This window comes from Littorina saxatilis, linkage group LG3 (genome assembly GCF_037325665.1).
Source record: "Littorina saxatilis isolate snail1 linkage group LG3, US_GU_Lsax_2.0, whole genome shotgun sequence".
NCBI classification, from domain to species: Eukaryota; Metazoa; Mollusca; class Gastropoda; order Littorinimorpha; family Littorinidae; genus Littorina; species Littorina saxatilis.
This window is the reverse complement of record NC_090247.1, coordinates 22,326,124-22,341,950: the sequence shown is the minus strand read 5'-3', so window position 1 is coordinate 22,341,950 and position 15,827 is coordinate 22,326,124. Positions and strand designations below refer to the sequence as shown.

Here is a 15,827-nt window from a genome sequence, read left to right as displayed (position 1 = left end):
CTTACACCGTGTCTACAAGAAGTCTTCGCCGCCACCGTCAGATCGGCACAGCCGCCAGGACTGCTGTCAGCCAGCAGAGCGCAAGCAGTGCGCCCTGTCAGGTCATCGTGACACGCGTTGAAGGCACTGCACGTGCTGCTGGCGGAACACCTGACGACACAGTCCAGCAGAGAGCGAGTGAGCACAGTCGCAGAGATGTCCCCGTTGTGCACGAGCCCTGGAGGACACACGGTGAAATGTGCCACTTGCGTGGCCCCTGTGCTGGCCCTGACGATGTGAAGTATGGCCAGGAATGCTAGGATGATCTCCATTCCTTTGTTGCTGATCTGGCGTGGGTACAAAGAGAGAGGAGAAAGATATACAAAATTGAAAGTTCTCGTCTCGAAGACCTTATTTTTTAAATCTTTGCTTACGGCGGTTCTTTATTGAGCCCAAAGTCGACTTCGCAAAGACTTCGCGAAGTATTTTGACCGAAAACTCAGTGCTAAAGCTTCGTGCGGCCAGCTTCGCGATGTATGCTTCGAGTAGATGAAATCGCCCAGTTAAGGACAGGCTTAACGTAGCACGTAGGAATTGTTTTTCTTTAGTTTCTTCTGAGAGTTGAAGGATAAGGAGAGCTGTTATTCTACACAAAATGTTGAAATACAAATCTTTTGCGAGGGGTTTAAACGTATCTCTCAGAAAGAACACGACATAGGGTGAATAGTGACACTTGAGTTGAACTTTGCTGCCTGTGAAGTTGTTGTCTGCTAAGCTGGACGACCACAAAAAGCGCAACATGTTTTAAGAAAACACGATAAACGGAAACATTCAAAAATCGACAAAACAACAAACACACAATTGAAAGGTGGTGGATGCAAAATAATATGAAAGCATCGAGAACACGAGAGAGAGAGAGAGAGAGAGAGAGAGAGAGAGAGAGAGAGAGAGAGAGAGAGAGAGAGAGAGAGAGAGAGAGAGAGGGGGGGAAATATGTAAACGATGACAAATAGAGAAAATGAAATGCACAGCTGATAACCTCATTTAAACAACTAAAGCCATATCTATCCGAACGATTTATGACGTCATCTGGTAGTCATGTTACAGAAGGAACTTTTCAGCGGGCGAACGTAACGCAGCTTGCCTTGATTTTATGGACAAAGAGGCTTGAATAGAATACTTAAAACAACGTTTGGAACCTAACTAAGACCAAACTGGTGGTACTTACGCAGAATGTATTGTTTTGTGTTGTTCGCAACCGGAAGTTGCCATCGTTCACGAGCAGGCAACTCCCGTGAACCCTTCACCAGAGTGAAGCCCCTTTTGTTGTCATTCGTTGCATGCCCGTTTGAACGACTTGATCAGCAAAAGTAGACGCAAGAGAGCAAATCTAATCCTGCAATTTAGTGATAAGTTCGCGTACCTAAAAACTTAAATGGCCGCAATAATGAATAATTGATTACAGATGCCGTAAGCTGTCTGCTTCACGTCGTATGAACGGACATGCAACTATCGACAACAAAAGATGCTTCACGCTGGTGAAGTTGCGGGAGTTTCCTGCCCATGAACGATGGCTACTTCTGGTTGCGAACAACAGAAAATAATAAATTATGCGTAATTACCCCCAGATTGGTCTTATTAAGGTTCCAAACTTTGTTTTAAGTTTTCTATTCAAGCCTCTTCGTCTATAAAATCAAGCCAAACTGCTACGTTCGCCAGCTGAAAAGTTCCATCTGTAATATGACTACCAGATGACGTCATAAATCGTTCGGGTCCAAAGCTTATTATAGAAATGGCTTTGGGTGTCCTATATGTTATAACTCTCAAACTCCTGAGAGTGCGTTTGAAGGTATTTCCCTGAAAAAAAGGCAATTTTACCATTGCACCATAGCTGGTTTAACAAGAAAACACGAACACAATTTTAACCTGAATGATGTACTTTTTCAGATACAACATTGAACAGATTTTGAGATCTGCCCCACAGAAGAGTTGTAACAAACATATCGCAAGTAAGACGACAGACAGACAGACAGACAGACATACCCACACACACACACAAGCACACACACACAAACACACACACACAAGCTATCACGCACACACAAACACACACACACACGCACGGAGAAACACACGTACCTAAAGTGTGGATGGTTACCTAAGAGGCGGCACTGGGTGTAGTGCCTTTCTAGTGCACTTGCACTACAACAGCACTGGGTGCAGTACTCGCTCCGGCATCGAAGAATTTTGCACTAAAAAATGCACAAAATTTGACCTATTTCGTCGCCTATAGAGGACGGAAAGAATGTCATTTTGAACATTGTTATGACATTCTTTCCGTCAAAAAAGTCAATTTAACGGTGTTAAATGAAGCGACCATCCACACAATTAGGTTGCCATCCAGAGTTTAGGTTGCCATCCACGTGTGGATGGTTGCCTTATGGTGATTTAGGCAACCAAACCTGTGGAAACGGGGGTACACACACACACACACACACACACACACACACACACACACACACACACACACACACACACTCTCTCACACACACACATACACACACATATACACACTAACAAACACACAGACTTTAAAAATTGAGACTGGGCGTCATAGAGGAATATTGCGAGAGAATCGCCTCTGTAATACATGTAAAGTAATTGAAGATGAGCTACATTTTCTAGACAATTGCAAGAAATTTAACAATATTAGAAAAAAGTTAGTAGAAGAAGAAGTATCAAACTGTGACTTAAGGAAACCAAGCGATCTGTTATTTAAAAAAGACGAAAAAATTCAAAAATTGCTTGGAGCCTTTGTTTTTAATTGTTTCAATATTGAATGAAATAATTTGTACATTATTTATTCATTTATTGTACAACTTGTGTCAATATCCTTAAGGGTTGATGACAATAAATTCTATTCTATTCTATTCTATTCTATTCTATTCAGACTTAACACAACTTACCTTACAGTGCTCCAGCTTGCGTGCCGTGAACAAAAAACAATCACTTCATCAAACTCCAAGCTGGAAAATGTCACCATACGCCGTGTAGCAAGTTCGGATAGAAAGAGAATGAAAGACTTCAAAACAAAGCCAAGTAAAATTGTTTCCTGCGTAGATGTTCTGTGGAGGTTGATGGGTTATGTGCGTTTACCGTGCGCCGCAAGATGAAAAAAAAAAACGCCCGAAATTTTAGTTATTTTAACGTTTTATTCTTAGACAAAACAAAATGTACAATGGATCCTCGATCTATCAACATGTTGTTGTGTAAACTTGTTCTTTCACTTAAAGGGGCAGCATTGTTTGAATCGATGTGTGTGTGTGTGTGTGTGTGTGTGTGTGTGTGTGTGTGTGCGTGCGTGCGTGTGTGTGTGTGTGTGTGTGTGTGTGCGTGCGTGCGTACGTGCGTGTGTGTGTGTGTGTGTATGTGTGTGTGTATGTGTGTGTGTGTGTGTGTGTGTGTGTGTGTGTGTGTGTGTGTAAGAGTGTGTTTGTATCAGTGTGTGTTTATGTGTCGGTCTGTCAGTCTGTGTGCGTGTATGTGTATCTGTCTGTATGTGTATATGTGTGCCCGTGTGTGTCTGAGTCTGTGTCTGTTGTTTTTTCTTCTGTATTCTGTGTGAATGCGTGTGCAAGCTCGGAATTGTCCCACAATTTTCATTTTTTTGTACAACACGATTTGAACGAAACATCACAAGAGGACCAATAGCGACCCCAATATGCCCCTGAACACGAATTGTTTGACACGACATGCAGCATTAGGACCAACGATTGTTTCATCGCAACCCGTTAATTGATTGCTTTTTTACCCTTAGACAAGAAAGGATATACGATCAAGAAAACCAATTGCTTTTTTTGGGAACATACACAAAAATCTACGACGACAGTGAGTGCTGTTAAGTCTATTTGATGTTTTATGTAGTTGCTCTCTTTGTCTGTGTCTCTGTTTGTGTTCGTTTGTCTGCCTTCCTGCCTGCTTGCCTGCCTCCTGTATGTCTCTTCGTCCGTCCGTCTGTCCGTCCGTATTTCTGTCTGTTTGTTTGTCGGACTCTGACTCCTCTCTCTCTCTCTCTCTCTCTTCTCTCTCTCTCTCTCTCTCTCTCTCTTCTCTCTCTCTCTCTGTCTCTCTCTCTGTCTCTCTGTCTCTCTGTCTCTCTGTCTCTCTCTTTGTGTGTAATTTATTTCTGTTTTTATTTAATTTAGTTGTAGTCGATTCCATTTATTGATAAATTGATAAATTGACGTTCAAATAAACCTTTGTCTTCAGAGAAGCAATACTAGAACATGTTTTTTTCCAAGAGCCGTCACACACACACACACACACACACACACACACACACACACACACACACACACACACACACACACACACACACACACACACACACGACACAAACTCATTTAAACGTCATGATGGACATCAATCGTGCTTCAAGTTTATTGTCCAGAAACTATCTGCACAAAGTTTCTAAATATCTACACCGGAACAATCATTCAAAACAATTCTTATGCCATGTTTGTGTTGCGCATATCTAACAAACACACATGCGCATTAAGGGTGTAAACATGAACGTCTTCAAACAAATAAATATTCTGCTAGCCGTCAACAACAACAAATTGCCCTTTTTGCGACGGTATGTGTCACATCTATTTTTATATACATTATTTCTTACTGGCCTGAGGCAAACTATCTTGACATTAAAAGACACCGTTCTCCCCGTGCGAGCAATAATTTACACCGCTACAGCTCTCTCAGGGATTTTACATGGGATAAGTACACATCTCCACTTGCACACACCCCAACCATACCGGCACGGTTGGCCTAGTGGTAAGGCGTCCGCCCCGTGATCGGGAGGTCGTGGGTTCGAACCCCGGCCGGGTCATACCTAAGACTTTAAAATTGGCAATCTAGTGGCTGCTCCGCCTGGCGTCTGGCATTATGGGGTTAGTGCTAGGACTGGTTGGTCCGGTGTCAGAATAATGTGACTGGGTGAGACATGAAGCCTGTGCTGCGATTTCTGTCTTGTGTGTGGCGCACGTTATATGTCAAAGCAGCACCGCCCTGATATGGCCCTTCGTGGTCGGCTGGGCGTTAAGCAAACAAACAAACAAACAAACAAACAAACCCAACCATCAACAGCCTGGCTGCTCCCTGTGCAGAGGGTAAAGGTTGTTGAATACATTTTTCCGATTGACATAGGTGTCATTTAGAAAAGTGATACTGACGCACACAAAGTTATCACTGTGCACATACATCAGCTATGTTGTAGATGTTTTGTATGTGTGCAAATGGAAAGATGTTCTAACCTCAATTTAAAGCTTGAATAGATCTATTGTGACTTCTAAGATGGCTAGCACGGGGAACGAAAGTACAAATAGCAAATAATTTGCGTTATTTGAAATATGTTACATGATGACGGCTGAGATTCTGATACACTGAGGTTTGATCTCACACCCCTTCTCCTGAAGCTACGATTTGTACGATCACATTTACACACACGGACTCAGTCACGCATTCGCGCAAGCATGTACATGCACACGCCTTCCGTCTTTCCCTACTTCCCCATCACTACACACACACACACACACACACACACACTTATCCTTACACTTACACACACACACACACACACACACACACACACACACACACACACTTATCCTTACACTTACACACACACACACACACACACACACACACACACACACACACACACACACACACACACACACACACACTCGCATATAATGCGTTTAAACGATTTTACACCAAAAAGGCGAGTACAGAAAATGACTCTAACCCTGAAAGCAAGAATGGCATCGATTAATCTTTGTAACAGTGCAATTCTTCACACATTTTGTATTTAAGTGATCGAAAAGCTTTCAAGCTAAAACAAAAATGTCAGTGCACTTCTACCCACTTCTACCCACTTGATTCGAAATAGCTTCATATTGTCCGTAAAAACTTGTGATGTGGGCAAAAAAGAGGAAAATTAGTTTTTTGAAGTGTCAGCTTGACAGTGAAAGACCACACTTTTAAATGTCTGCACGTGAACTATATGTACAATCAATTGTTTCGGATAAATGTAAATGTGTGTTTTATACACCTAAAAAACCCATCGTCAAGACTGTGAAATAGTGGGAATATCTGCACTTTCTTGAAAATGGCGGCTGAAAATTAAAACAGGGACTCGGGGTATGGGCTTCCGATAATCGTATAACTTTTGACCATCATATTTCCGACTGACATTTTGACAATGTTTTTTCGTGTGACGTGTAAAATGCACATTCAATAAAGTCATCAAAAGTATCTGAAGAATATGTTGATCGTAGATACCATTGGTATACTATCATACTATGAACTTGTAACACAAAATCATGTAACTGATGGTGACATACATAACTGAGTGTCAAATTTACACGCACGCGCACTATAATTAAACGGTGACATTCAAGAACAGTGTCCAAAAGGAAATCTCTTCAACAGCCGATTATGCAGTTATGTCCCTTGAACACGAAAATAAGGTTTACAGAATGACCAGATTTTCAAAGTGGGAAACAACGCTTTCGCTCCGATTTTCAATCAGAAAACAGCGCTTTTGCTTCGATTTGCTAAGTCAAATTTACCCCTTTGCTACGGTTTTCGAAGTCAAATACACCGCTTTTGCTACGATTTTGCCACATTATCAATATACAGTTCTCTGTATCTGCAAAGGTTTGGTACATATAAACAGTTTCCTTGAATTTGAGACAGTATCCTTGAACTTTACGACTCACACATCTCTCATGACAATGGCATAGAATACTGCACAGCAGCTCAGCCGAATCATCAACATATGAACGTCACCAGCCAGGTGTCATGTCCACCCTTTGATAGCAATGTTTAACAGTCACTACCAAGTCTAGCGCTTTCTAATGGCAACATTATCCAACGGTAAATACCAGCAGGCACAACTGGTAGAATATCTACCAAGGATTGCCTTATTCACTGTGAATCCGTTATTGTCATGAAACATGTCACAACAGTGGCTACCATATTCACTATTTTACATCTCAATCTTTACACATACCACAACAGGGACCGCCACATTCACTACTGACACCTTAGTCATGACACACGCCACAACACCACTGACATCTAACAGCGACACGGATACAGCATGCAGATGCAAATTAATACAGCGTCCTATTCAAGAGTTGCCGGTCGTGATTTGTGTCACGTGAATGCATTGACCCCTGAGGTTAGATGCCTTAAAGCGAAGTGCCAGTATCCTTTTTAGGTCAATAATTGCGCCGGGGAAGTGTGCATAAGAAAGTTCCCAACTGGGTGGGACCAAAGCACTGGTTCGCAGTGGTTGAAATCTCAAACAAATCTCAATGTTAGGCAAGCAGACTGCCAGCTCTCAGTTCCCACCCAGTTGGGCAATGTCTCGTGCGTACCATCAACCGGTGTCAACACATTCAAGTCACATACAACGCAACCGACAGCTCTTCATCAAGGCGACACGTACGAGCGGCAGTAACCACAACATCCGGTAGATGTCAGTTCTGCCTCTGACAGTAACATTTCATCGTTACTGCCAGCTGTTCAAGCGAAGACAACATCTACCACCGACTAGGCTACTACTGTCTTTACTTGCACATTACTTGCACATTACTTGCACAACACAACTGTGCAGATCACACGCCTATCCCCGCACTGTGGAGACTAGACTACAACTTTCCCCGGAAGGGGGCGCTGTCTTAGGAGCATGCGCAGAAGCTAGTGATGGTGACAGAGGTGCCAGTCGTAGCTACGATGGTGCTCGTGATAGGTGGCCCGCCCCAGGCACTCCGCGAAGCGCAGGTCACATTCGCACACACTGCGTGCACAAGGGCTCCATACACGTGAGTCTGAAACAGGCGTGAGACAATGTGTAAGATAATAGGGACATCCAGATTCAACCTTCGTCAGACGAACATTCGTCGGTGGTGGGGATTTCCTCTCTATTTTTAACTTTGTGCCTCAATGCGCAAGCGCTTGGTTTTTGGCGCTCACCACTGCTTGCCGAAGATCGGGATCTGCGTGGTGAAAAAGGCATGCTTGACGAACCTCAATCAGTAATCTTCGTGAGTACTTTTAGTCCTTTTCATAAAGTTAAAAATATGTTTTATGTGCGCAGTGTTAAAGTTTGATATCTTTACGACGCTTCTGTGGACTGTGAATCTGTAAACTGTTCATTTTGGAGGCGTAGTTCATGAACACGGATACCCACACAAAACTCAGAACTTGAGTCGACGGGCGACATATCCTACCAATTATCTCCCTTGATCTCTCTTGCACAAGTCACTTGTTTCCACTAGACCTATTTGTTTTAGAGTTGGGAGATTTTACGGGAATGAATCTAAAAATCGAAAAAAAATTCAGTGTTGCTTGTGTACCCAGCATAATCAGATGTCTGGAATATTCCGATAAAAAAGACTCGTCATATATAACACTACTCGTCATCACAGTTTCGAAAAACAGACGAACGCACGAAGAACTTCGCGTAGATCTGGACCGAAATTAGAAGGTGGGACCGTGACGCGATGTGACGTCACCACTTCAACAAACTCGCGAACATTGGAACTCACGATCTTTTGACGAAGGCAAATCTGGATGTCTCTAATAAGTGAAACAGGCGTGAGACAATGTGTGACAGTTAGTCAGTCAGTCAATCAGTCAATAGTCAGTGAGACGTAGTGATAGATCCAGGAATGTGTTCGTCAGTCAGTCAGTCAATCAGTCAATAGTCAGTGCCGGGACGTAGTGATAGATCCAGAAATGTGTTCGTCAGTCAGTCAGTCAATAGTCAGTGAGACGTAGTAATAGATCCAGAAATGTGTTCGTCAGTCAGTCAGTCAGTCAATCAGTCAGTTAATCAGTCAATAGTCAGTGAGACGTAGTGATAAATCCAGGAATGTGTTCGTCAGTCAGTCAGTCAGTCAGTCAGTCTGTCAGCCTTCCAGTTCGTTCATGAGTTAACTCCCCTTATTGACCTTTTCCAGTTGCCTCCTCTGTCTGAATATTACATATTTTTAAACCCAGCTGCCTCCTTGCTCCACTGACCTTGACATTGGCAGGAATTGTCATCCCCGCATTGAATGCTGAAGCCGACCAGCTGGGGGTAGAACCACATACACGTCACTTCCCCGTAGCAGTTGTCGTGGAGTAGACAGCATCTGTAACACGTTGTAACATAGAATAACACTTGGATACATGTTTGTTGTGGCCCAAAATAACAGAAAATGTAATGTTGTTTTCTCTCGTTGGCTTCTAAATTCAATAATATACCATACCGATTCATGCACAGACTGTTTATTTTGTTTTATCTCTTTTTGTAATTTCTTTTTGCAATCTCATTTTGTGTGTGTGTGTGTGTGTGTGTGTGTGTGTGTGTGTGTGTGTGTGTGTGTGTGTGTGTGTGTGTGTGTGTGTGTGTGTGTGTGTGTGTGTGCGCGTGTGTGTGTGTGGTTACTCATTGCTGAAAAAGCGAAGAAGTGTACTCACGCATCGACATCATCGAGGTGCTTTCTGCCAGACCCGGCGTTCCCCCAGCCACAAAAACAGCCGTAGTCGTTGTAGTCCAGACAGCCACGGTTGGTGTAGCGCTGGATCAGCTCGCACATCTGGAGGATGGTTCTCTTCGTCCTCCTCGGTCTGTGGGCTGACAGGCTGCTACCTACACCCACTGGAAGACAACGAGAGAGGGATGAATATCACACACACACACACACACACACACACACACACAACTCGCACATCTGGAGCAAGGTCCTATTCGTTTTCCTCGGTCTGTGGGCTGACAGGCTGATACCTACACCCACTGGAAGACAACGAGAGAGGGATGAATATCAGCTGGTTATTGTGACAAAGAAGAACCTACAGCCTTAAATTAATGATACCAGTCATTAATTGGGCAAAGTCGACCACGCAAAGTATGTTTCGCGAAGCTGGCCGCACGGAGCTTTAGCACTGAGTTTCCGGTAAAAAGATTTCGCGAAGCTGGCCGCACGGAGCTTTAGCACTGAGTTTCCGGTAAAAAGACTTCGCGAAGCTGGCCGCACGGAGCTTTAGCACTGAGTTTCCGGTAAAAAGATTTCGCGAAGTCGACTTCGGGCTGAATTAAGGACTGTCTTTAGGCAAAATTTACTTCGCGAAGCTGGCTGTACGACTGGTCTTTGTGAAGTCGTGTTTGGGCTGAATTAAGGACTGTCTTTAGGCAAAATTTACTTGGCGAAGCTGGCTGTACGACTGGTCTTTGTGAAGTCGTGTTTGGGCTGAATTAAGGACTGTCTTTAGGCGAAATTTACTTGGCGAAGCTGGCTGTACGACTGGTCTTTGTGAAGTCGTGTTTGGGCTGAATTAAGGACTGTCTTTAGGCGAAATTTACTTGGCGAAGCTGGCTGTACGACTGGTCTTTGTGAAGTCGTCTTTGGGCTGAATTAAGGACTGTCTTTAGGCGAAATTTACTTGGCGAAGCTGGCTGTACGACTGGTCTTTGTGAAGTCGTCTTTGGGCTGAATTAAGGACTGTCTTTAGGCGAAATTTACTTGGCGAAGCTGGCTGTACGACTGGTCTTTGTGAAGTCGTCTTTGGGCTGAATTAAGGACTGTCTTTAGGCGAAATTTACTTCGCGAAGCTGGCTGTACGACTGGTCTTTGTGAAGTCGTCTTTGGGCTGAATTAAGGACTGTCTTTAGGCAAAATTTACTTGGCGAAGCTGGCTGTACGACTGGTCTTTGTGAAGTCGTTTTCGGGCTGAATTAAGGACTGTCTTTAGGCGAAATTTACTTGGCGAAGCTGGCTGTACGACTGGTCTTTGTGAAGTCGTCTTTGGGCTGAATTAAGGACTGTCTTTAGGCGAAATTTACTTGGCGAAGCTGGCTGTACGACTGGTCTTTGTGAAGTCGTCTTTGGGCTGAATTAAGGACTGTCTTTAGGCGAAATTTACTTGGCGAAGCTGGCTGTACGACTGGTCTTTGTGAAGTCGTCTTTGGGCTGAATTAAGGACTGTCTTTTGGCGAAATTTACTTGGCGAAGCTGGCTGTACGACTGGTCTTTGTGAAGTCGTCTTTGGGCTGAAGTAAGGACTGTCTTTAGGCGAAATTTACTTGGCGAAGCTGGCTGTACGACTGGTCTTTGTGAAGTCGTCTGTTGGCTGAATTAGGGACTGTCTTTAAGCAAAATTTACTTGGCGAAGCTGGCTGTATGACTGGTCTTTGTGACGTCGTCTTTTGGCTGAATTAAGGACTGTCTTTAGGCGAAATTTACTTGGCGAAGCTGGCTGTATGACTGGTCTTTGTGAAGTCGTCTTTGGGCTGAATTAAGGACTGTCTTTAGGCGAAAATTAGCTGTTGGACTGTTGTTATTGACACAATTACGTTACAGTCACATCTGGTTCTCTCCGTTGTCTTAATTACCACGATATAACTCAAACAAATCTGCATACGTTCCTACTAACCGTGACAATGTAAAGGGACAGCAATGATAGTGTAAATTACGTTTTAGACATGTAGTAACAATTTAGCAAATCAAGTTTAGTCATTAAAAGAAATAAAAGCTGGCAGACGAAAACGGCTAGTGGCAAAAATAAAGCGAAAGTCTTTTGCCATTCGTTGGGAAACCAAGAATGTGGTGTGTATTTTTTTTTACAGTTTAAGCCTAGACTGCATTACATCTTGTTGCGTGATTAGTATTTCTAAATTAATCACTGGTTTGCAGTGTCCCGAAAAAACAATTCCAGAGGCTAACTTCTATGATGAAGCACAACACAGAATTCATCTTACGGTACCTGTCCTGACGCATCAAATCAAACTTGTTTCGGTTGAATAACAAGAACATCCACAAAAAGTAAAGTAGATAACTAATAACAAAAGAGCATATACTTATGAGATATGCGATACTTACGCTGAAGAAGAAAAGCCAGGACGGCGAGAATGCTGCTTGTGTTCATGTTGAGAAGTTCCAAGTAGTTTCAACAGCTCTGAAATGACAGTTAAAAATGAACAGTCATTAATATAGTGGAGGGCAAGGCCTCATTGACTTCAGACTATATGAGGAAACATGAAAAAAGAGACAACCACAAAAGAACAACGCAAAAAACACAGGCACGGACTGAGACAGAGACAGAGACAGAGACAGAGACAAAGACAGAGACAAAGACAGAGACACACACACACACACACACACACACACACACACACACACACACACACACACACACACACACACACACATAATAACAACAACAACAACAACAACAACAACAACAACAACAACAACAACAACAAAACAGTAAAAAACAAAATCACACCCACAAAAAACACCCCCCAAAAACCAAGAAATAAACAAACAAACAAACAAACAAACAAATGAATAACCAAGCAAGCAAACACAAACAGCAACACACGTTTCAATCAAGAGCAGAGACCAAGCCATTGTCTTCCCATTCTTACACAACAGCTTTCAATCTCTGACCGTGAGGATCCGAGTACACCTCAATATATATACCTGCATCGGCATCAGCCAGCTCACAGTGTGATCTACATGCCTGCGACCCCGAAAAATGCATAAACCATGGCACTGACTTCGATCACTATTGATTCTGTCACGGTAATTTTTATCCATCAAGGTTTTTACGCGAAGGAGCGATGGATACAAGAGTTGTGTAGATTTGGTGCGTTTCTTGAGCTTTTGTTGCATGGTCAGGGCCGGACTACCGGGGGGGGTTATGGGGGTTGCGCAACCCCCCTCCCCCCCCTAGCCTAAACATGTACCTCACTTATTTTTTATTTATTTATTATTATTGTTTATTTTATGCCGTTTCATGCAAGGAGCGACCATTTTCCTATCTCAGAATATGACCTACCCATCAGCTTCAGGGGGCTTTGCCCCCTGACCCCCACAAGGGGCTCTGCCCCTTGACCCCGCCAGAGGGAACATCCCCCTGGACCACCACTGGCAACCCCCCCTCCTCTTAGCCTAGTCCAGCCCTGATGGTCCTTACATGTGCTGAAGAGACGAATGCGTATTACTTAGTATTGGTGCGCAAGAGTCGTACTATACACACTGACAGAGAAACAAAATCATATCAGAGAGAGACTAAAAGATAGACAGACAGACAGACAGACAGTCTAGAGAAAACAAGAAAGGTGACAGCCAATTTGATCATATGCCCTTAATTAGAGAACCTTCCTTAAACCCTTAAACCATAATTAAACATTCCACAAGGCAAAGACCTACACAAAATGTATACATTGCAAAGATTGCAAAAGCAAAACAGGATCAGACCTACCAGTGTTGTGCACACTTTCGTGTCAACAATCAAAATGGTTGAAGACAAATCACAGTATTCAAACAAGCCAGGATCATCCGCCAACGAACCACAGTACAGTGATTTTCTCCAGGCAATGACATTGGCTGGATTGTTCTTCCCAGCAAGGTGTACAATCAGTAAACTACCACAACGGTTAAAGCCTCTTGCAAATAAGCGACAATCACTGAGTCCCTATGGAGCACTTTCTGTAGAAGCGATAGTGCCAGCGAACCAAACGACGTCTGTTTGAAGAAAGGAAGGCTGACTGACGCACAAAATGTGGCTTCTTATTTTGGCCGAGAAGTACGCAGTCTAACCTGTCAGTGATAACTTGGTTTGAATTTCAGCAGACGACGGAGCAAAGTACGTTGCGATAACACACACGTGGTGTCAATAATGTGATCGTGTTTTACTGAACTTGTTCTGTTATCAACGTGCTAAAGCCCATTTCAAAATATGCTAAGTTTTGCTCGGATCCTTTGTGTGCAATTTCAAGCCGATTTCTTGATGGAGTAATGCCTTTTTCGAATGATCATCTTCTGCCTCGCTGGAGGAAATCTGGTATGGACAATTCTCATCTACTGAATTTGGAAATTGGAATAGACAGAGGTTCTTCGACCACCACAAAGGAAGTATAATGCCGTTCATTAACTTATCGGAGACATGACGTGTAATTCACTCTTTTTTTGCTTATCCCTGCAGATTATAAGAAAAATACAAGAAGCTACAAAGAAATACTAGTTTATATCCCTTCATAGTTTTGTGTTGTAAACTTTCGCGAAAGCTCTCCTTATGCAAAATCCCCAATCCCAACCCTATCCGCAATTATTTGATTTATTCGATAACCGTTCGTTCGATGTTGTGGAGCCTTGAATTTACTACATCGATTTGGACTTTTTTCTGATTCGTCTATCAAGTCTGCAGTTTGATGGATGTTTCTTTGTAATCAATTTTACACACCGCGCAATTGCTTTGAATACCGGCACAGTTGGCCTAGTGGTAAAGGCGTCCGCCCCGTGATCGGGAGGTCGTGGGTTCGAACCCCGGCCGGGTCATACCTAAGACTTTAAAATTGGCAATCTAGTGGCTGCTCCGCCTGACGTCTGGCATTATGGGGTTAGTGCTAGGACTGGTTGGTCCGGTGTCAGAATAATGTGACTGGGTGAGACATGAAGCCTGTGCTGCGACTTCTGTCTTGTGTGTGGCGCACGTTATATGTCAAAGCAGCACTGCCCTGATATGGCCCTTCGTGGTCGGCTGGGCGTTAAGTAAACAAACAAACAAAAATTGCTTTGAATGTTGGGTCAAATCTGGGCTGGGAGCATGCTGTGGATTGCAACCCAGGCGTCAACTGCTGCAACGACGTAAATAAAAAATGTCACCGTGTGAACACCCCTTACAAATTCTACCAATTGACGCGACCTTTTAACATCACTGATGCACTTCGTGATCTAACTTTGATCCTTGACTCCTGAGAGAGGGGTCGAGAAGCGTCTGGACGAAATACCAGCGGTTAGTTTTATCAGACTTTTTATCAGCCATTTACGCCATTTGCTGACCAACAAAACAAAGCGGTTGGGGGCAAAGTCTGCTCTGAAACCTGTTTTCTGCGACGTTGCACGCAGGTACGGGGGGGTGGGGGGGGGGGGTGGGTGGAGGGGTGGGGGGGGGGGGGATAGTGGAGCTTCAACGGTATAATGAATCATTGGTGAAACCGGTATGAAGACAACAGAACGACGGTTTGCGTACTCCGTAACGGTTCAAGCCGGTAATTTTCTTGAATTTCAAGTGTCAACGGAACCATCCGAGACAGAGAGAGACAGACAGAGACTGAGATAGAGACAAACAGACTGAGAGAGACACAGAGGGAGAGTACAGATGAGAGAGATATGAAACACAGGAAGACAAACAGGCAGACAGGCAGTATGGCAGGCAGACAGACAGTATGGCAGGCAGACAGGCAGTATGGCAGGCAGACAGGCAGTATGGCAGGCAGACAGGCAGTATGGCAGGCAGACAGGCAGTATGGCAGGCAGACAGGCAGTATGGCAGGCAGACAGGCAGTATGGCAGGCAGACAGGCAGTATGGCAGGCAGACAGGCAGTATGGCAGGCAGACACACGTCTTACGACAGACACACAGACAACTAGACAACCAGACACGCAGAAAGCGAGGAACGATGACGATCCCTCAATAATTTCGTAAACATCTTATGCCCTGCTGGTGATAAAGTGAAACACTAGACTGACTGGTAACACAGTAACCTCCTTCTTAGAATAAATACAAGTACGCATCGACAGAGAACATTGTGTCGAGCATTGTGTGTGTGTGTGTATACATGTGTGTGTGTGTGTGTGTGTGTGTGTGTGTGGGGGGGTCTGTATTGTTTGTGTGTGTGTGTGTTTGTGTGTGTGTGTGTGTGTGTGTGTGTGCGTGCCTGTGTATGCAGGCGTGCGTGGGTGCGTGCGTGCGTGCGCGCGCGCGTGTATGTGCGTTTGATTGTGCGTGTA

General features: G+C 43.9%; 2 protein-coding genes across 3 annotated transcripts in view; both read right to left on the bottom strand.

The window, feature by feature from the left end:
* The window catches only part of LOC138961885 (fibrinogen alpha chain-like), a 6,494-nt gene extending 3,453 nt beyond the window's left edge, over positions 1-3,041 (bottom strand). The window contains exons 1-2 of the mRNA XM_070333567.1: positions 2,946-3,041; positions 6-326 (exon numbers count right to left, since the gene is read on the bottom strand). Of these exons, the coding sequence (XP_070189668.1) occupies positions 6-311 (306 nt within the window). The 5' untranslated portion in view covers positions 312-326; positions 2,946-3,041. The remainder of the gene's footprint in view (positions 1-5; positions 327-2,945) is intronic.
* A 1,348-nt stretch (positions 3,042-4,389) lies between these two features.
* Positions 4,390-15,827, bottom strand: part of LOC138961884 (basic phospholipase A2-like) — a 43,789-nt gene continuing 32,351 nt past the window's right edge. Inside the window, exons 1-5 of one of the 2 annotated variants that reach the window (XM_070333566.1) lie at positions 13,297-13,612; positions 11,910-11,985; positions 9,511-9,691; positions 9,070-9,182; positions 4,390-7,874 (exon numbers count right to left, since the gene is read on the bottom strand). In XM_070333566.1, the coding sequence (XP_070189667.1) occupies positions 7,744-7,874; positions 9,070-9,182; positions 9,511-9,691; positions 11,910-11,955 (471 nt within the window). In that variant the 5' untranslated portion in view covers positions 11,956-11,985; positions 13,297-13,612 and the 3' untranslated portion in view covers positions 4,390-7,743. Of the gene's footprint in view, positions 7,875-9,069; positions 9,183-9,510; positions 9,692-11,909; positions 11,986-13,296; positions 13,613-15,827 lie in introns of those variants that run through there. The other variant, XM_070333565.1, reaches the window with a different exon arrangement.